Below are 20,069 nucleotides of genomic sequence, written 5' to 3'. Positions count from 1 at the left end.
TATTGCTGAAAAGAGAGTAGAAACAAACTGATATTAATGTTTTACTCTATTTTCATGGTTGTATAAATAATGATAAAACGTATGTAATGAAGGGTGTGGTGCTCTAATGGGGTGGGAATTGTGCTTTTAGGAAGTATCTGATTCCCACTTGTATAAGATATAACCATATTGGTTGTAACATATTCAGTTAGATTCTGGGCACATGGTCTATTACAGTCTTCCTCAACCTTGGCCCTCCAGATGTTTTGAGACTACAATTCCCAGCATCCCTGACTACAGGTCCTGCTAGCTAGGGATCATGGGAGTAGTAGGCCAAAAACATCTGGAAGGCCGAGGTTGAGGAAGCCTGGTCTATTAGCTGAATATTTATTTTGACAGATGATTTCTGCTAGCATATTAAAACTAGCTGCTTTTTTATACAGTGGTACCTTGGGTTAAGTACTTAATTCATTCCAGAGGTCTGTACTTAACCTGAAACTGTTCTTAACCTGAAGCACCACTTTAGCTAATGGGGCCTCCTGCTGCCGCCGTGCCGCCAGAGCACGATTTCTGTTCTCATCCTGAAGCAAAGTTCTTAACCTGAAGCACTATTTCTGGGTTAGCGGAATCTGTAACCTGAAGCGTATGTAACCCAAGGTACCATTGTATTTATCTGAGAGCCTACTTATTCCTAGTGGGGTAGTTCGTAGAAGCTACTTGTTATCACTGGGTTGTGCCTTTCACTTCCCCAATGGGACTTTGATCTCCCCTCTTTCCCTGCATATCCTCTAAATCTGTTCTAGTGATTCCCCCAATCCTCTGGAGCAGATTTGGGAATAGCACAGGGTGCATGTGGTGAGGAGGGAGTTCCATTGCACAAGCAGAGGTCATTCCACTCATGCATTTATTTAGCTGGTCCTGCATTCTCAGTTCATTTCATGAAGCACATGGCAGTTGAAAAATTCAGAAGAAGTTCTCTTCTGTATCAACAACTGTCGTAACCCTCTCAGCATGGAGAAATGTAGACTGACTCAAAACGTGTTTCAGTTCAGTCTACAGCAAAGTGTGTGATTGCATCTGGATTATAGCACTTTCATATATTTGACATTTCACCAGTTGTGAAAAGCTATGGTACAGATGCACTATGATTGCTTTACAAGTGTCTGAGCTTCAGTGGTGACTAAGTCAACTCATATTTTTACATGCTACTTAGTCCCCATGTGAATTGGATCCGAGAATGATAGATTTGTCACACATCCTCTACACACACACACACACACACACACATGGGAACTGCTTCCATGTAGTGCCTCATTACTATCAGGAAGTGTGTATAAATAATCAAAGAAATAAACAACTATCTGACTTTTAGAAGACATCTGAAGGCAGCCCTGTTTAGGGAAGTTTTTAATATTTGATGGATGATTGTATTTTAATATTTGCTGGAAGCCACCCAGAGTGGCTGGGGAAACCCAGCCAGATGGGTGGGGTATAAATAATAAATTATTATTATTATTACTACTACTACTACTACTAAGTAAAAGGGTGGGAATGATCACACTCCTTGGGTCTCTGCCACCTGAGAAACATTCTAATGGGAGGAAGGGTTCCATTTGTGTAGAAAAGAGCCCATTCACGTGTTTGGAATGCTCATTCACTGTCCAGCACTGTCCAGTAATAGTGTAGATGTCACTCCCACGTGTGTGCGTGTGTGAAGAGTTCCCATGTATATTATTCTACTGTTCTCCCTATTCGGATACTGTTTCCCCATTAAGACCCTAGTGTATTGTGTTACTGACTTCAGTTATCCCACCTCTCTGTTCCTTTCTGCCTTTCCTGCCACAGCTACAAAATTCTTAATGCCTCTGCAATTCCTGAAGGCCAGTTTATTGACAGCAAGAAGGCTTCTGAGAAGCTTCTCTCTTCCATTGATGTGGATCATAATCAGTACAGATTTGGCCATACTAAGGTAAGTACAAGCACGGAGTTTGACAGTTGTTTCCAGCAAATAAAAAATGGATGAAGTGCATGAGAGGAGAATGGTAGAAAAGAACAGGTAGTATATTTGGGTTGCCTAATTTATTTATGCATGGCTAATTCCTCTTTGGGACGCGGGTGGCGCTGTGGGTTAAACCACAGAGCCTAGGACTTGCAGATCGGAAGGTCGGCGGTTCGAATCCCCACGACGGGGTGAGCTCCCGTTGCTCGGTCCCTGCTCCTGCCAACCTAGCAGTTCGAAAGCATGTCAAAGTGCAAGTAGATAAATAGGTACCGCTCCGGTGGGAAGGTAAACGACATTTCCATGTGCTGCTCTGGTTCGCCAGAAGTGGCTTAGTCATGCTGGCCACATGACCCGGAAGCTGTACGCCGGCTCCCTCAGCCAATAAAGCGAGATGAGTGCCACCACCCCAGAGTTGGTCACGGCTGGACCTAATGGTCAGGGGTTCCTTTACCTTTTTAATTCCCCTTTAAGATATTTTTACCCATGTGAATGTAATCTCCAAAAGCATGGAAAGCAGCCACTGCATATTATGCTTCTTTCTCCATTCAATGGCAATGTGATTAGAAAGGGGTGAGCTCTCCTCAGCTCTCCTATGACTGACTGTTGGTCCCAGACAGAAGGTTGGAAGGATATGGTTGTAAACTGGACAGGGCAGACATAGTCATAGGTTCAGGTTCACCAAGATAAGATAAGCATGGCAAGGTTCAGACCTGTAGCTCTGTCTGGGTGGCTGGCTCTGCCTCTAGTAAGCACAGTCTGCTTTGTTTCCAACATCATGGGGGACCACATGGCTCAGCTGCATTCAGGGCAGGAGTCCTCAAGGGTAAAAAGACAGCATTGCAACCTCCTCAGGCTGGTGAGGTGTGAGCCATATAAGTTCTCTTGTACTGGGGCTTCCAGGGCAGAGATGGTGTTCAAGGCTGGTTCAAGGCCTGCTGATCCTTCTGAATCTGTGGCCTCATCCTCCTAAAACGATGAGCCACAACCTGGTGTCATGACACTGGCTTGGGATTTTTTCCTGAAAAACCTGAAGAAATTTCCTGAGCTAACCAGAAGTCTTGGACAGAAGTCTCTTTCTGTTTCTCTCCCCTCCCACAAACATACCAGCACCCTTTTCCTTTAACATGACAATAGTGCTGAGAGCAAGAATAAAAGATAGAGAAGGGGTAAGGATCACCCACTTCACATACCACTTTTCTCTCCCCTTGTTAGTACTATGTGCTTGTTTAGTGATATCTTTTGTTTCAAACTTACCAAAACATCACAGGTATTCTTCAAGGCTGGCCTCCTTGGGTTGCTGGAAGAGATGAGAGATGAGAAACTGGTAGCCCTCATCACCCACACACAGGCTATGTGCAGAGGTTACCTCATGAGGCTTGAATTCCAAAAGATGAATGCAAGAAGGTAACCAGCCATTTCCTTGCTGAACCTCCAGAGAGCAGCTCACTAAAACTTGTTTGTACACATTAATGTCAGAATATGTCGGTATTAAATGTATGGTCTTCTGTACAGAAGGAAGGCCATACAGTGTCATACTTAGTTCCCTGTCTCATACCTAAACTTTTGGCAGAGCTAGGATATGTATTTTTGAAGCAAAATCTGGCACTGTTACTTTCTCATCTTCAGCATTTGAATCTTGCTTTGGCAAAGCTTGTTGCTCCTTTATGCTACAAATGTAATGCAGGTGTTTTGGAATTCCCCTGCACTCTTTTTATTTGGAAACAACCAGTTTGAATTTATTGTGCTGGCCGAAGGCCCATGCCAAAGCATAGAAACACAAACAATTTCAGATACAAAATATAAATCAAGGCATCGACTAAAACAGAGTCGTCAATTTCTAGTGAGACTACAGATATAGACCCCTGAATCCCTGTTACAATTCACAACTATGTTGACCAGTTCCTTTTTCCTAATCTCTCTTGCCACCAGCATGAGAAAGGCCACTTTATAAGTCACTAAGACATTGGAGTAACCACTGAACCTGCTCCATTGAGGGATAATTGCTTCCTTGAGCAAGTAAGTTTTAGAAAGTGGCTCCTCAGGTCAAGATATAAGGGCCAATATAACGAATAATGAAGAATATATTCTACCTGTAATTGACCAGTCTGCTTTAGGAGATTACTACTGATAAAGATCAGTGCTTATTTAAGTATTGAAACATGTGCCTCTGAAATCACTTTCCGCTTAAGTCCCTTTCTTTCCATACATTCGCAGAGAATCAATTTATGTAATTCAGTACAATGTCCGCTCATTCATGAACGTCAAGCACTGGCCCTGGATGAAGTTATATTTCAAGATCAAGCCCTTGCTAAAGAGTGCTGAATCAGAGAAGGAGATGGCCAACATGAAAGAAGAATTTGAGAAAACTAAGGAAGATCTTGCAAAGTCAGAAGCAAAACGAAAGGAGCTTGAGGAAAAAATGGTGACTCTGGTACAAGAGAAGAATGACCTTCAGCTTCAAGTTCAGTCTGTAAGTAACGTGTGTTCTCCTAGTTGCACTTCTGATTACCACCATCCATTGTAGAGAAAACACTCAGTGGGCAAGCTGAGAGCAATAACCTTCAACCTGGTTACTGACAATCTTGGAGATCTTGTAGATGAGCTTCTGGAAAGAGCATACCGCCATCTAGTCCTGCTTGACAGAGGATTCAGTGGCAGTAATCACAGCAGCACTCCTGATTTTTATATTAAAAAATAAACACACGTGTCTGGCTTCTTCTTTTCTTTCTATAGGAAAGTGAAAGTTTAGCAGATGCTGAGGAAAGGTGCGATGGACTCATCAAAAGTAAGATCCAGCTAGAAGCTAAGATAAAAGAGTTGACTGAAAGGCTGGAGGATGAGGAGGAGATGAATGCCGAGTTGACGGCCAAGAAGAGGAAACTTGAAGATGAGTGCTCAGAGCTGAAGAAAGACATTGATGACTTGGAACTAACATTGGCCAAAGTGGAGAAGGAGAAGCATGCAACGGAAAACAAGGTGAAAAGAGACTACAGAATCATAGTGCCATTACGACCCCTCTCGGTTCTGTCCCCCTGCCAACATGAAAGTAAAATTTTAAATCAGTACAGTGGTACCTTGGGTTAAGTACTTAATTCGTTCCAGAGGTCCATTCTTAACCTAAAACTGTTCTTAACCTGAAGCACAACTTTAGCTAATGGGGCCTCCTGCTGCCGCCGCACCGCCAGAGCACGATTTTTGTTCTCATCCTGAAGCAAAGTTCTTAATCTGAAGTACTATTTCTGGGTTAGCGGAGTCTGTAACCTGAAGCGTATGTAATGTGAAGCGTATGTAACCTGAGGTACCACTGTAGTAAGGAAAGGAAGGAAAAGATAACTTACTTAAACTTAAGAAGTTTGGCTACTGGTTTGTTCCTTCAACTCTTGTATTGCAGCACTTGGGAGTTTGGGGTTTAGATGTTCAGCATCCAGATTCATATTTTTCAGTGCTGCCATGAAGCTCAGTAGGTGGCCCTGAGCAAATCAAATGATATCTCAGGGTTGTTGTTTTTTTACAGAGTTGTGAGTTCAAAAGGGAATGTTATACATCTTGCTTTGAGACTAATTAGAGAAAAAAATATCTAATAATGTATCAGGTTGTATCCAGTGCTGTCCCCATTCAGGGTGGACATGACTAAGGGCTCATCCACGCTTACTTTTTGCCCCATGCTTTCTAGGCACAGGCCCACACTTTTCTGGTCCAAGTCTGAGCCCTTTTTTATTTTTTTGCCCCACTGCTTCCTCCAGGAAAATCTGCTCTTTAATGCTGAATCAGAACAAACAGCAGTTTTGGTTTTCTGTGGCTTGTCATTTGCTCTGATTCAACACTTAAAGAACAGGTTTTCTCAGGGAAAGTGCCTGGGATGGGGGGCGGGGATGCTCAGACAGGGAACCTTAAAACGCGGACCTGTTCCTAGAAATGCAGAGCAGAGGTAAGTGTGGATGAGCCCTATCTTAGCTTCATTAATTCCACATTAATGTCCATAAATTGGAGAGTGCAGAATAATGAAACCAATTTTTTATTTGGTTGCAAAATATATTTAACTTTTCTGACAGAATTCTTCCTACTAGTCCTGTTGGAAGATTATGCTTGGCCCTTTGCATATTGTGAAGGGGATTTTTTTTCAACTCGTCGCATTTGTATTTTTAAATTTCATGGGCAAAAAAGAGAAAATCAGTTTTTGCCCAATCTTACTGTGTAACTCAGTGTGCTTTATGGCACTATTTCACTTTTGTAATGAAGAGGTCAGGAGGCATTTCTGAGTAAAGTCTCATTGTGTTTCCACATCTGTAACTAGTGCTGCTTGTTACATACCGTATTTTTCGCCCTATAGGATGCACTTTTTCTCCTCCAAAAATGAAGGGGAAATGTGTGTGCGTCCTATGGAGAGCGAGACGGGTCGGTGCGCACAGCCGGGCTCCCACGGCTTGCGGAGAGCTGCGCGAAGCTCAAAGCCCGGGCTCCCGCGCCTTGCGGAGAGCTGCGCGAAGCCTGGGCACACTGAGAACAGCACACCCAGGCTTCAGCATGCAGGCAACTCTCCGCAAGCTGGCTTGCGGAGACTTGCCTGTTCTGGGGCTGGGGTCGGGGGAAGCTAAAACTAGGTGCGCCTTATGGGACGGTGCATCCTATAGGGCGAAAAATATGGTATGTATAGGATTTTAGCAGACACCAGCCTTTGATATCATACTCAGAGTAGACCCACTGAAATCAATGAACAACTTCCTTACATCCATTTACTTCAGTGGGTCTACTCAGCATATGACTTAGTTGGGTATTACCCTATGTTATTTTCTCACTCATAAGACAAGGACTGCATATAATCACCCGTAATGAGGAAACACTCATAAATGGAGGTCTTTATTGTTTCTTAGGTTAAAAACCTTACTGAGGAGATGGCAGCTTTGGATGAAAACATCTCCAAGCTCACCAAAGAGAAGAAAAGCCTCCAAGAAGCTCACCAGCAGACTTTAGATGACCTCCAGGCAGAGGAAGACAAAGTGAACACTCTGTCCAAAACCAAATCGAAACTTGAACAGCAAGTTGATGATGTAAGAGAATTTTTAGTCTTGAGAGGACACAATAAAAGCACTGGGAGAAATGAAGTCTATTGGCAGTTATACACACTGGCTAGAACCAATGTTGAACCTGCTAAAGCTTTTTTTGTACCAGTCCTCAGTTCTATATCTGCCTGATATCATCGGTCCTCTTCTTCAGGCTGAGGAAAGGAGATAATAAAAAGTAGACACATAAGCTCATAATATTCTCAATTTACTAATTATTTTTATTATTACTGAAATTACAACATTAAGAAAGACTCCAAGTGGTAGATCATTTTTAAGAGCAAGGAAACTCACCTCAAAACATATTCACATATTTTGAACTAGGTAAACTTAGGAAGCTGTGTTACACCTAATCAGATCATTGGTCCATCCAGCAGCTGAGTCTTCATGGTTTCGAATGGGCCTTTCCCAGGCTGAGACCTCCAGGCTGAAAAAATACATTTTCTAACATGTTTAGTTGGTATTTATTAGTCTTTGTTATTAATAGGATATCTAAGAACTGAATTTTATTGTAGCATTGCCTTATTTGCAGGGGCTTAGAAGACTCTTCTTTAAGGCCTAAAGGGGCATCTGTAGCCCACTGGCCTTTCAAAACTCCTAATGCTTTATATTTCCTCCCTCCTCTTTGAAACAATAGCATTAAATCAGTGTCTCTTGTTCTTATGTACTGTTTAGCTTGAAGGGTCTTTGGAGCAAGAGAAGAAGCTTCGTATGGATCTTGAGAGAGCTAAAAGGAAGCTGGAGGGGGATCTGAAGATGTCTCAGGAATCTATCATGGACCTTGAGAATGACAAGCAGCAAATGGATGAAAAACTGAAGAAGTATACTGCCAAGATTTTAATATTGTGTTATTGGATCTCAAATTTGACCTTTCTCATTAAAATGCCTACTTTTCTTTTTTCCTCCTTCACCAGGAAAGAGTTCGAAATCAGCCAGGTACAAGGAAAAATAGAGGATGAACAGGCTCAAAGCTCTCAGCTACAGAAAAAAATTAAAGAGCTACAGGTAAATCATAGAAAACTTTGTGTATCTTTTGTGCCTTGGAAATCTCAGTTTTTAAGGTGGTTCTAAAATGATATTCTTCCTCAAATTGAATACCTACATACACACTTAGTATGAAGACACTAGATAAAATCACTTTAGGAAGAATAGTGTATTACTCCAGGGAGTTCAACCATTGGTCTTAAGGAACCACTGGCTGTAGGTGTATATTGTCTCCTTAATGTTTAAGAATATATTTGTGTTCATATGCAGTTCAAAGAGAACCTGAAATATTATAAGTTTATAAAATAAGTATGCATGGGCTGCTTATTATACACACATTTTAATTGAAATAATACAATGATTTAGTACTTTTAGATTACTCCTGGCCCAGCTACTGTATGGGGGTACAGACTTGGCTTAAAGCACACCCTGACTTTATAGAAACCGTTCAATCCAAGTACTTAAGGCAAATATTCTCAACGCCATCTTGTGTTTCAAACACTGCATTGCACTTGGAGGCCAACTTTCTCTCAATTGAATTACAAATTTGGCACAGGACATTTACTTACTGCCTTTGTCTGAATTTAACCCTCACTGGTCTATTACCCTTAATATTGCAAGACTGTCACGAGAGTGCTTGGACCAAAACTGTTACTCAAAAGCTCTACTCTGATTTATCACCCCAACATATATTAACACTGGGTTTCGATAAAGCAAATAATTTAATTAGGCAGCGCCTACATGACATTGAGGGACGTGCGTGGCACTGTGGGTTAAACCACAGAGCCTAGGACTTGCCGATCAGAAGGTTGGCGGTTCGAATCCCCGCGGCGGGGTGAGCGTCCGTTGCTCGGTTCCTTCTCCTGCCAACCTAGCAGTTTGAAAGCATGTCAAAGTGCAAGTAGATAAATAGGTACTGCTCCAGCAGGAAGGTAAACAGCGTTTCCATGCACTGCTCTGGTTCGCCAGAAGCGGCTTAGTCATGCTGGCCACATGACCCGGAAGCTGTACGCCGGCTCTCTCGGCCAATAAAGCGAAATGAGCGCAGCAACCCCAGAGTCGGTCACGACTGGACCTAATGGTCAGGGGTCCCTTTACCTTTACCTTTACATGACATTGAGCAACAGAATAATTTAGCCACCATAAGAAAATGTTGTCCTTGGTACTATTTTTTCCTACCTAGTCTCCTCCACATATCGGCATCCTATCTGCAAAACTTAACAGTTTTAAAATGCAGATGTGCCTTCACGTGTGCAAAACGATTATGTCCCTGCAGAGACAGCAGTATCAAATCTGTAGTGCATTTACTCCTAGCCTCTGCATACTCCTAACATCTGTGTAATGAGGTTAATACTCCTCTTCTATCATCTACCAGGCTGTTCATCCACTGCTACATTGTCCTTCCTTCTTGCAGACCAAGATTACCAGGTGACAGCAAACATCGCAAAAATTTTAGCTGGGGCAATCAGAATTAGATCTACCATCCGACTAATCTGTTTAATGCCTAGTAAAGAGTAGCCCACTTGTTTATGTCTTATTTGTGTTCAAGGAAAGTTATTAACTCTTTCATTTGTATAGCCGTGCATTCTCAGAACATATTTTGTGCAGCCAACAATCTAGCTATATCTGTATTTGATTGTATTTGATTCCTTTGCTACGGCTTGTGGCTGACGCAAATAAAGATTTTTACTTTTAGTTTATAAAATCATGAGCACAGTCTACCTAGAGTTCCTTTTCAGTTCTACTCTTTTCAGTGGCATAGTTAAACTTCTGTATCTTATTTCCCAAAGGCCCGTATGGAAGAACTGGAGGAAGAAATTGAGGCTGAGCGTGCATCTCGGGCCAAAGCAGAGAAGCAGCGGGCTGATCTCTCCAGAGAACTTGAAGAGATTAGTGAGCGTCTGGAGGAAGCTGGTGGGGCAACTGCAGCTCAGATTGAGATGAACAAGAAACGTGAGGCAGAATTCCAGAAAATGCGCAGGGACCTTGAAGAGGCCACTCTGCACCATGAAGCCACAATGGCTGCTCTCCGCAAGAAGCATGCAGACAGTGCAGCTGAACTTGGGGAACAAATTGATAACCTGCAACGTGTGAAACAGAAGCTGGAGAAGGAGAAGAGTGAGCTGAAGATGGAGATAGATGACCTCGCCAGTAATATGGAGTCTGTCTCCAAAGCCAAGGTAGACAGTTGCATGTCTTTATTGTGACTAACTGTTCTGCTGTAGATTCTGGTTAATTAAAACATTGTATTTTATTTCTCCCCTCACAAAGAGTAATCTGGAAAAGATGTGCCGGGCCCTTGAAGACCAGTTCAGTGAAATTAAGACAAAAGATGAAGAGCATGTGCGGCTGATCAATGATCTGAACACACAGAAAGCACGTCTGCACACCGAGAATGGTGAATTTGGGCATTTCTAGAAGACATGGGCATTCCTCCTTACATATATTTATCTTGAATAGTCCCATCCCACCTTTCCATAAAAATCATTGTAGACGTGTTATCTACATATTTATTATCTTTGCCTTGACACATCAGCATTAATGTTGTCTAAACTGTACCCTTCCTTGTCAATCAGATATGACCAAGTATTTCACTATGGAAGATCCCCCTTGAAATATTAGTGGGGTGCGAGAGCACCCACTGATGCTTTTACAGTCTTCATTTACTCCCATATATTTCTGGTTTACTGTGGCTTACATTGTAGGAAACTGCATTTCTGTTTCTTAAAGTGTATCTTAGAAATGTGGGTTGTCGGATAATTGGTTTCCCCCCCCCCTTTTCTGTGATGCGGAAAAGTAATGCTTATACAACTCATACAACAAATATTCAGATACAAAAACTCAGCCACAAATACTCAAAGGCTTCCACTGCCTTCTCCTTTAGACACCTATATTAGTTCCTGTTAACAGCTACAAATGCACTGTTAATGTTGAATAGAGAACTGCTCTGGTTTTTAAACATGATCTCTGTGTTTAAATCTATGAATAAGCATCAGTAGTGAAAAACTACTGTTGATAGTCAAGTGTGGGAGCATTGGGGCTGCATGAACAGCATTAGTAAGGGACACAAGTGAGAGATTCACAGCTCCATGAGAAGATTCATAAATGTTGTTCAGATTCTTGAGGCATCATGCACAGCTTCTGTTCACCCAATAGACCTTGAGCCTCGGTGTTGCTCTCCATTTCCAAAAATTATAATTGCACATGACACTTCACAGAATATGCCTTAAATAGCCTCTAGATGCAGCTCGGAGAAAATTAGGTAACCACTTAAATCCTACTGATAGCAATGAGAATAAAGCCCATGCAGCTCATTCTGGTTTACAACTCATTTTCTCCAGAGTGAAGATGTAAGGCCACCACTAAAAGTATATATGGATAGATCTAAAGCAAATGTATTAATCTGAGCAAAAAAATTATTGAGAACTAATGTTAAGTGCAGTATTTATCATAATTATTGAAAACTGTAGTATTTATTGCATTTTATTTTAATAGAATCCATACTATATTTGTTGTAATTATTGTGGACTGTAGTAACATCCATTTCAAAGAATGGGAGGCAGAGACAGAAAAATTCTAGTCGACCAAGTGCACAAATGATTTAATTCAGCATTTGCATTGCCATCAGTAAGACTACTTAGGAGCAGGTGGGGTGTTTTTGAACCATCTCAGCCTATGACTATGTGAATATTTTTTTTTCCAATAGGCGAATTTTCTCGACAACTAGAAGAAAAAGAATCTTTTATTTCACAGCTGATCAGAGGGAAACAAGCCTTTACCCAGCAGACAGAGGAACTCAAGAGGCAGCTGGAGGAAGAAAACAAGGTGATTTTCCACTTGTATATCATGCCTCAGAGAAGTGAGGAATGAATAATCCTGATAAAAAGAGGCAGGAGAGGCAGGGAACATCAGACAAAAGGCAATAAAACAATCAAAGCGGATTTCCAGCTGACATGGACTGATGGAAATTCAAGGACAAATTACAGCATGAATGCAGTAACACATGCAACATGGAGAGGTAAAACAGGTGCTTTTGCAAATTCTGCAATTGCTATTGAAAAAGCTATGATAATATTGCACTGTTTAAAAAAAAAAACCCCTCCATAAGAGTAATGTGTGGAATTTACTGCAGTGAAAGCATGACTGAAACTAAAGAATGCAAAAAAATAAAAAATAAATTAAAAAATCAGTTCTCGGAAAGTAATAATGCTTGGTTAAGTATTATATAGTCAATACTTTTATGTTGGGGTATAAACTAACTGCTGAGGAAGAAAACATCCCAGATCTCATATCTGACATAACTAGCAGACAGATGCAGAATGTCTGATTGAAACAACCTGCATGCTATTGCTACCTATGTGGTCATCATTACCATTAATATTATGAACCCTTAGGCAAAAAACGCTCTGGCCCATGCCTTGCAATCTGCTCGCCATGACTGTGACTTGCTCCGGGAGCAGTTTGAAGAGGAGCAGGAAACCAAAAGTGAGCTGCAGAGGGCTCTCTCCAAGGCCAACACTGAAGTTGCCCAGTGGAGAACTAAATATGAAACGGACGCCATTCAACGTACTGAGGAATTAGAAGAAGCCAAGTGAGTACTGGGAAGGAAATCTGGGGAGAGCTTTGGAGATGCCAGGGTATTAACCTGTGGTGTTTATTTTTGACAGCAAATCCTCTATTTCTAGTTTTGCATGTTATGCAGGTCTGTTTTTTTACCATTGCTATTTGTTTTATAAGCGTATTTATATACCACTCTCCCATAAAATATCAGGGTAGTATAGAGCAATATAAAACATGAAAAACCATTAAAAGCAGTGCAAAACAATCATTAAGATAGTTGGCTACTCAAGAAAATTGGAAACTACTGAATAGGCCTATTGCCATAAAATAGAGTCTTCAAGAGGCACCCGAAAGTCAAAAGTGGTGTTCCATAGCACAGGACCAGTGACACAGATGTGCCCAATTTCTGGTTGAGGTCAACAGTAGGAGGACAGCCAACTAACTGTGGTCTTCTGAACAATCTCATTTTACCCAATTCCCCTTTTTTTCTAGTTTTGCAGCTGATGCTATCTATTTTCTGTTGCTTTTCAATAGGTGGTCTTCTCAGTCCAGTTGGCTGCCCCTCCCACTGCTTTTGCTTCTCTTTGGTTCTGTCTCATGAAACATGTTGTCACTCCAGGCTGTCCTTTCTATGGGTCTCTCTTTTGTCACACAGAAGTCTCCCACCTAGCCAGGCTTTCTCTCACTTTCTGCTCTGCCTGTACACCAACACAGTTTGGAAAAAAACACCTTTGGTTGCATCATGGGATACTTTGCCTTTCAGGAAGAAGTTAGCTCAGCGTCTCCAAGAATCAGAGGAGCAGATAGAAGCTGTCAATTCTAAGTGTGCTTCCCTTGAGAAGACTAAGCAAAGGCTGCAGGGAGAAGTTGATGACCTCATGATCGACGTAGAGAGGTCCAATGCAGCTTGCGCAGCCTTGGACAAAAGGCAGAGGAACTTTGATAAGGTTTCCTTTTCTTATTGGGTAGCGGGCAGACATTTTGCAGGAAGGGCAAACAATTTGTGCTTGTTTACAGTTGTAATCCTGGGAACTTCCAGGGCTGTCTTTTGGCATTTCTGTGAATTTAGCACAAGGCTTCTATGAGAGTAGATCAATTCCACCCTTACTCATATGTTTGTTTGGTAGCATTGTAGCCTGTATAAAATTTATATACATGCAACATTAGACTTTTCAATAGTAGTAGTATTGAATAATATGCACTTCAGTGGTATATTTTGAGCTGTGTGAAGCAGGCACGTTCTTCAGAAGTATTAATCCTGTAGGGGGCAGGCTTATCTCTAGCTACAACAGACTACTACAGAAAAAAACACAATTCTACATTGTCATTATTAAATTGGTTGCTGTCGGCAACTCATTATAACCTCTTTGGTCTAGAAATCAAAACTGCATCCTTATGTTTGTCCCTGAAGATTGATTGAACACAATACAGTTGGACGTTGCTTATTAAACATCCTTCGTGAAAGTAGTTTGTTGTAACTGAGTGGTTGCTGAGGAACCATTCAGACAGTGTGAATGAGGTGCAGTGATTTTGAGCCCATTTGGGGGTGTGTGGTGGGGGAATGAAAGTTCAGGAGTGTTCCTCCCCACACCATTGGTGGGCCATGGCAGACTCACTTGGCAGCAGTGGCAGGCAACACTAGTCCTCTCAGCAGACTGGTGATGCCCCCCTTTTATTTTCACACAATGCTTGAGATACTAAAATTGCAGTTGTCTCAGAAACCAGATGCTGCACAGAGAACCAGCTGGGGAAGAGGGAGGGATTAAAGAGGTACCAGGCGTGGGAGCCCTAGCACCTGCTTAAGGATGCCAGGTTCCGTCACCTCTCCTGTGAAAGGCTCATATGTGATACGCAACATTTCTCCTCGGTCATAGATCCAGGAGTAGCCAGTGTGGTGGGACAGAGCCACAGAGCCAAACTTTGGACACCGGTATTGGCGGCAGGCTACCTGGATTGTGCTGGGGTGGGGAAGGTCAGCTGTGAAGCTGGGGCTGTGTGGGTGCAGTGGTGGAGCCCATCTGATGTTTCCACCAGTATGTCCAGAATACCACAACACACACGTAACTGGCTGTAAAGTAACATAACATTATAACATAACATAAAAACATATAGAAGGAACAGTGCTTTGCAATTTTTTGATATGACAATTAGATTACAGTTTCATTATATATGTTATGTTACTTTACAGCCAGTTACGTGTGAGTTGTGGTATTCTCAACATGATTTATGTAATGAGGCAATTGTGGTGTGTGTCCACCAGTATGTCAGCACAGCCCCAACCTCTCCACAGCACAGTCCTGTCCCAGCCCTATGCAGCCATGCTGCAGTAACACCAGTGTTGGGAGGGCAGCTCCACCACACCACTACTGCATACCCCTGAGTAAAGCACAATGTTGTGTTCCTGTGCTATATGAGCCTATTTGTTACCTAGGTGCTAGCAGAATGGAAGCAAAAATACCAGGAATGTCAGGCTGAACTGGAAGCTTCCCAGAAGGAGTCACGGTCCATGAGCACTGAAATTTTCAAAATGAAGAATGCTTATGAGGAAGTGTTGGACCAGCTTGAGGCTGTCAGGCGAGAGAACAAGAACTTGCAACGTAAGCTTCTTTTTCCTAGCGACTTTAATCTAATGTAAGGCATCTATAATGGTAGATGCACACGACCACTTTTCTCCTGCTTAGTAGTACTAGCTAAAGAACAGGCATGCTGCTTTTACAGGTTCAGGTTAGGGATATGTTATTCAGCAGTGCGGTAACTTCCAGCCGATTGCTGCAAAGGTCCATATCCTGCCTTTTTTCCAGACTCAAGGAGGCTTATGCAAATTAAAACACAGATAAAATACAGAAAGCTTAAAACATATAAAAATAACAGTTTACAAGTAATTAAACTGTAGTAGCGTTAAAGTACTATAAAAACAAATCTTTTAAAATATAGTGAAAACTGCAGAGCAGTGTTAAAAGCTCTTTCCTTAAAAACAACAAATATATAAATGCTGTGTGTGTGTGTGTGTGTGTAGTACAAAAGTCTTTTTATTATTAAAAAAATCTTTGCATCTACTGTCCTGTGGGGGAAGGGGGAAATCATACTTCAATTAAATTGAAACATTAGGTATCCTTTTCCTAAAGATTGTAACCATTACGATAAATTACACAATTTCTACCTGCAGAGGAAATTTCTGACCTGACTGAACAGATAGCTGAAGCTGGCAAAAGCAACCATGAATTAGAGAAAGCAAAGAAGCAGATTGAGCAAGAGAAGTCAGACCTCCAAGCTGCCTTGGAAGAAGCAGAGGTGAATATGAACACTTTAGAGACAGTATTGGGACGCAGGTGGCGCTGTGGGTTAAAGCCTCAGCGCCTAGGGCTTGCCGATCGAAAGGTCGGCGGTTCGAATCCCTGCGGCGGGGTGCGCTCCCGCTGCTCGGTCCCAGCGCCTGCCAACCTAGCAGTTCAAAAGCACCTCCGGGTGCAAGTAGATAAATAGGGACCGCTTACCAGCAGGAAGGTAAACGGCGTTTCCGTGTGCGGCTCTGGCTCGCCAGAGCAGCGATGTCATGCTGACCACGTGACCCGGAAGTGTCTCCGGACAGCGCTGGCCCCTGGCCTCTTAAGTGAGATGGGCGCACAACCCCAGAGTCTGTCAAGACTGGCCCGTACGGGCAGGGGTACCTTTACCTTTACCTTTATACATGGTGTGTCCCTGTCCCCCAGAGGTAGCACAAGGATAAGGACAGACTAAGGTGGCATATATTGGGGGGGTGGGAATCCCTAGCCCATTGCATGAAGTTAAAGTTTTGTGAGAGCAGTGTGTCAATTTTCATAGTGAAGAATTGGACTGCTACCAATCTGGAGCTTTGGGAAGGTTTTTAGTGCCACCTTCTGGTTAAAAATAGAACAAATGATTAAATTGAGAAGACCCATTAGCTACATTGCAAAGGGCAAGCCAAACTAGAAATGCTAATTGCATTTCCCCCTGATGACTGGGAACATGGACTGGGCAAACACCTAAGAATAACAGGAATTGTCAAAAGCCTTCCAGTCTTAATTGTATTATTGTTGGGTAATATTTTCATTTATAGAATCTGTTAATTTTAGAAAAAAATAGTTTCAAGATGGTTAATTTGAACAAAATAATTTTCATGGGAGGACCATTGACACTTCTTAATTACTAAGTGTTTTATTATAAATACAAAATGTTGTATTTATTATTCAGAATGTTTGGGATGTTTCCATTTTACAAGTTGCATCTATGATCTTACAGTGTGTCCATGTTTTCCCTAAAACGATATATTTTTTAAAAAATTAACTGTGCTTGGGGTATATATTTCTCTCCTGAGCTGACAATGGAATACTATGAAGCCTGCTTTCATAGTTAAATACAAAACCATAATTGAAACAAATAATGTTGTTTCATTGATGAAAGGGATCTTTGGAACATGAAGAAGGGAAAATCCTGCGTGTCCAACTAGAACTGAATCAGGTGAAGTCTGAGATTGACAGGAAGGTTGCAGAGAAGGATGAGGAAATTGAACAACTGAAGAGGAATCACCAGAGAATGGGAGAGTCCATGCAGAGCACACTGGATGCTGAAGTCAGGAGCAGAAATGATGCTCTGCGGCTCAAGAAGAAAATGGAGGGGGATCTAAATGAAATGGAAATCCAGTTGAGCCATGCCAACCGCCAAAGTGCAGAGACACAAAAACATCTGAGGAACATCCAAGGGCAACTGAAGGTCAGCCTAACTGCATACACATGTTGGGAGCTTTGTAACAATTTGCATGAATTCATTTTGTGGTGGTGTAGGGAACAGAATTGAAATTTGACTAACCTCTATACAGTGGTACCTCGGGTTACATATGCTTCAGGTTACAAGCCGCTCAGAGTGGCTGGGGAAACCCAGCCATATGGACGGGGTATAAATAATAAATTATTATTATTATTACATACGCTTCAGGTTACAGACTCTGCTAACCCAGAAATATTACCTCGGGTTAAGAACTTTGCTTCAGGATGAGAACAGAAATAGTGCAGCAGCGGTGCGGCGGCGGCGGGAGGCCCTATTAGCTAAAGTGGTGCTTCAGGTTAAGAACAGTTTCAGGTTAAGAATGAACCTCCGGAATGAATTAAGTACTTAACCCGAGGTACCACTGTAATGTGTCGTGTTAAAAATGTGTTTTTACTCTTTTTGTGCATCACAAAGAGAGAGCCAATGAAAGGGTTATTCAGTGCCAAAGGAGATTATGAAAGGTATGCTTAAAAAAAAAAACAACAAATGTGAAGGTAATACAAGTTTATCAAATGCTATTGGCCATGATGGTAAAAGGATAAAAAGTCAAGTTCCCTGAATACTTAAATTTTGTCTTCTAGGACTGAATAACAGGGAATGGACAGCCTGCTAATTAACTGCCTTGTTTCATGTAGACTTGGTTTGACTGCATTTTGATCCTTGTCATAAAGATTCACCCAGCTATTGTTCAAAGAAAACTTCAAAACTATAACGTTTGTCTCTCACCCAATGGACTCAAGTTGCATGCTAGCCTTATGGCTTGTTATAATATCCTGGTGTGCTCTGATCCTTATTGTATGCTGCCCTGATAGCTTTACTGCTTGGGTGCCCCTAAAACCTTTTGAGTAAAATAAAATGAATAAATAGCAGTTCTGTGAGTGAGGAAAACTGACTGAGACTTGTCGAGACTTGACCAAAATTGCCCAGTGAGCCTTTTGCTGCAATCCTAACCCTTACTTTGCAATGGTGGTGGAGGCTCAGATCCAGCAGATGTCCTCAACCACTGGCTTCTGCCATGACAGAGGTCCCCAGTGTAGCTGCAGAAAGCATGGCAGAGGCAGGGCTACCGGTGGCAGAGGGTCCTGCAACAGGGCGCTTGGGTTGGGTGGAACAGAGATGGGCTGCCAATGATCTGCTGTATCGTAGGCTGCTCCAGTTCCCAGAGAGGGGGTCCAATTTGGGCCTGGAACTGCAGCACAAAAAAAAAAGCATGCAAGCCAGTGTGGCCAACAGGACTTCAGATGCAGTGGGGCCTCAGCTATTCTGTCCCACCCCTGTGTTCCTGGCCAGTTAGGATTCCTTTGCCCATTGTCTGGGAATTTGCATCTTGGCTTCCTTTTTCCAAAAACAGCTGCCAAATAAATAAAATAAACTATGTGTTAAACAGCCAGGCTGGTGTTAATACCATGCTGCTCGGTATATATTTTAAAACAAAGCTGTAAAAGGGTTTAAGCAAGGGTCATGATCATTGGATTACAAACTCTCTGGCTTTGATTAAAGGGTGTGTTACAAGCCTCTTCCCCATGCTCTACCCCCAAAAGAAATTAAACAAATATGCCATGTCAGTTTTAATTTTTCACAGACAGTGGGAGTAAATCCACTTGGATATTCTGAGATGTGGTGTCTTTTTGCAAACCACAGGATTCCCAGCTTCACCTGGATGATGCTATGAGAGGCAACGATGACTTGAAGGAGCAGTTGGCTATGGTAGAACGCAGGAACAATCTGATGACGACTGAGCTTGAGGAGATGCGGGCAGCTCTGGAGCAGACGGAGCGTGCTCGCAAAGTGTCTGAACAAGAGCTGGCAGATGCCAGTGAGCGTGTGCAACTGCTGCATTCCCAGGTATATAGTCATAGGAACATAGGCAGCTGCCTTACACTGAGTCAGAACATTGGCTCATCTATCTCAGTATTGTCCCCACTGACTGTCAGTGGCTGTCCAGGATTTCAGACAGTCATCTCTCCCAACCCTATCTGGAGATGGAAATGAAGCGGGGACCTTGCCTGTGCAACTCAGATGCTCTGCCACTGAGCTACAGTCCTCCTTCCCCACAGAGTGAGAGGCCAAAACTCCCTGAGGCTGGAAGCAATACGCTTTCTCATCCCCAGCTAGTCTGAGCCAGAAGACAGAACCTGCCCGTTGATTCATCCCTGGAGAAATGCAATAGGACATGTCTCCTCACATGTCCAGTATCTCGGGTCTTGGTTGTGTTGAGCAAATGCAATTGCATTAGATAACGCAGGGGAGTAACTGCTGACTGTGCCCACAGAACACAACCCTTCTCAGCACAAAGAAGAAGCTGGAGACGGACCTTGCTCAGTTCCAAGGAGAAATTGACGATGCCATCCAGGAGGCACGGAACGCGGAGGAGAAGGCCAAAAAGGCAATTACAGATGTAAGTTCTCCATCCTGCTTGCCGCAGGCCCCATTCTACCATGTGTTGGTGACTCCATCTGGGAAGCCATTTGTATGATTTTCACAATGACAGCTGAAACGCTCATATTTTTGCATCAGTACTTAAGCCACACCCGCTTAGCTATTGCATTTGTTGCTCAAGTTAAGTCTAGCCAACCAGTGGTTTCTTCCATTTATGGAGGCAGGGAACCCCTGTTCCCAGGCTGTCCATGGTTGGCCATATTCCTCAGTTGGCTGCTACAGCTGTTGCTGCTTCTGCTTCCCACTGATCTTCCTTCTCC

General features: G+C 42.5%; 1 protein-coding gene and 1 long non-coding RNA gene across 2 annotated transcripts in view; one reads left to right on the top strand and one right to left on the bottom strand.

Annotated features, from left to right (window-relative positions):
- Window positions 1-20,069, bottom strand: part of LOC307210447 — a 48,110-nt gene that overhangs the window by 6,575 nt on the left and 21,466 nt on the right. Inside the window, exon 2 of the long non-coding RNA XR_013836014.1 lies at window positions 3,236-3,278. This is a non-coding gene — a long non-coding RNA (uncharacterized lncRNA). The remainder of the gene's footprint in view (window positions 1-3,235; window positions 3,279-20,069) is intronic.
- Window positions 1-20,069, top strand: part of LOC307210255 (myosin-4-like) — a 37,729-nt gene that overhangs the window by 11,242 nt on the left and 6,418 nt on the right. The window contains exons 19-35 of the mRNA XM_079965859.1: window positions 1,825-1,948; window positions 3,249-3,385; window positions 4,196-4,451; window positions 4,715-4,957; window positions 6,853-7,029; window positions 7,717-7,862; window positions 7,956-8,046; window positions 9,816-10,205; window positions 10,297-10,423; window positions 11,732-11,850; window positions 12,420-12,616; window positions 13,349-13,532; window positions 15,017-15,182; window positions 15,752-15,876; window positions 17,008-17,316; window positions 19,012-19,215; window positions 19,643-19,768. Of these exons, the coding sequence (XP_079821985.1) occupies window positions 1,825-1,948; window positions 3,249-3,385; window positions 4,196-4,451; window positions 4,715-4,957; window positions 6,853-7,029; window positions 7,717-7,862; window positions 7,956-8,046; window positions 9,816-10,205; window positions 10,297-10,423; window positions 11,732-11,850; window positions 12,420-12,616; window positions 13,349-13,532; window positions 15,017-15,182; window positions 15,752-15,876; window positions 17,008-17,316; window positions 19,012-19,215; window positions 19,643-19,768 (3,121 nt within the window). The remainder of the gene's footprint in view (window positions 1-1,824; window positions 1,949-3,248; window positions 3,386-4,195; window positions 4,452-4,714; window positions 4,958-6,852; window positions 7,030-7,716; window positions 7,863-7,955; window positions 8,047-9,815; window positions 10,206-10,296; window positions 10,424-11,731; window positions 11,851-12,419; window positions 12,617-13,348; window positions 13,533-15,016; window positions 15,183-15,751; window positions 15,877-17,007; window positions 17,317-19,011; window positions 19,216-19,642; window positions 19,769-20,069) is intronic.

This window comes from Podarcis cretensis (assembly GCF_951804945.1).
Source record: "Podarcis cretensis genome assembly, chromosome: 2".
In the NCBI taxonomy this organism is placed as follows: Eukaryota; Metazoa; Chordata; class Lepidosauria; order Squamata; family Lacertidae; genus Podarcis; species Podarcis cretensis.
Note: the sequence above shows the minus strand (reverse complement) of the source record. Positions and strands in the feature narration are given on the sequence as shown.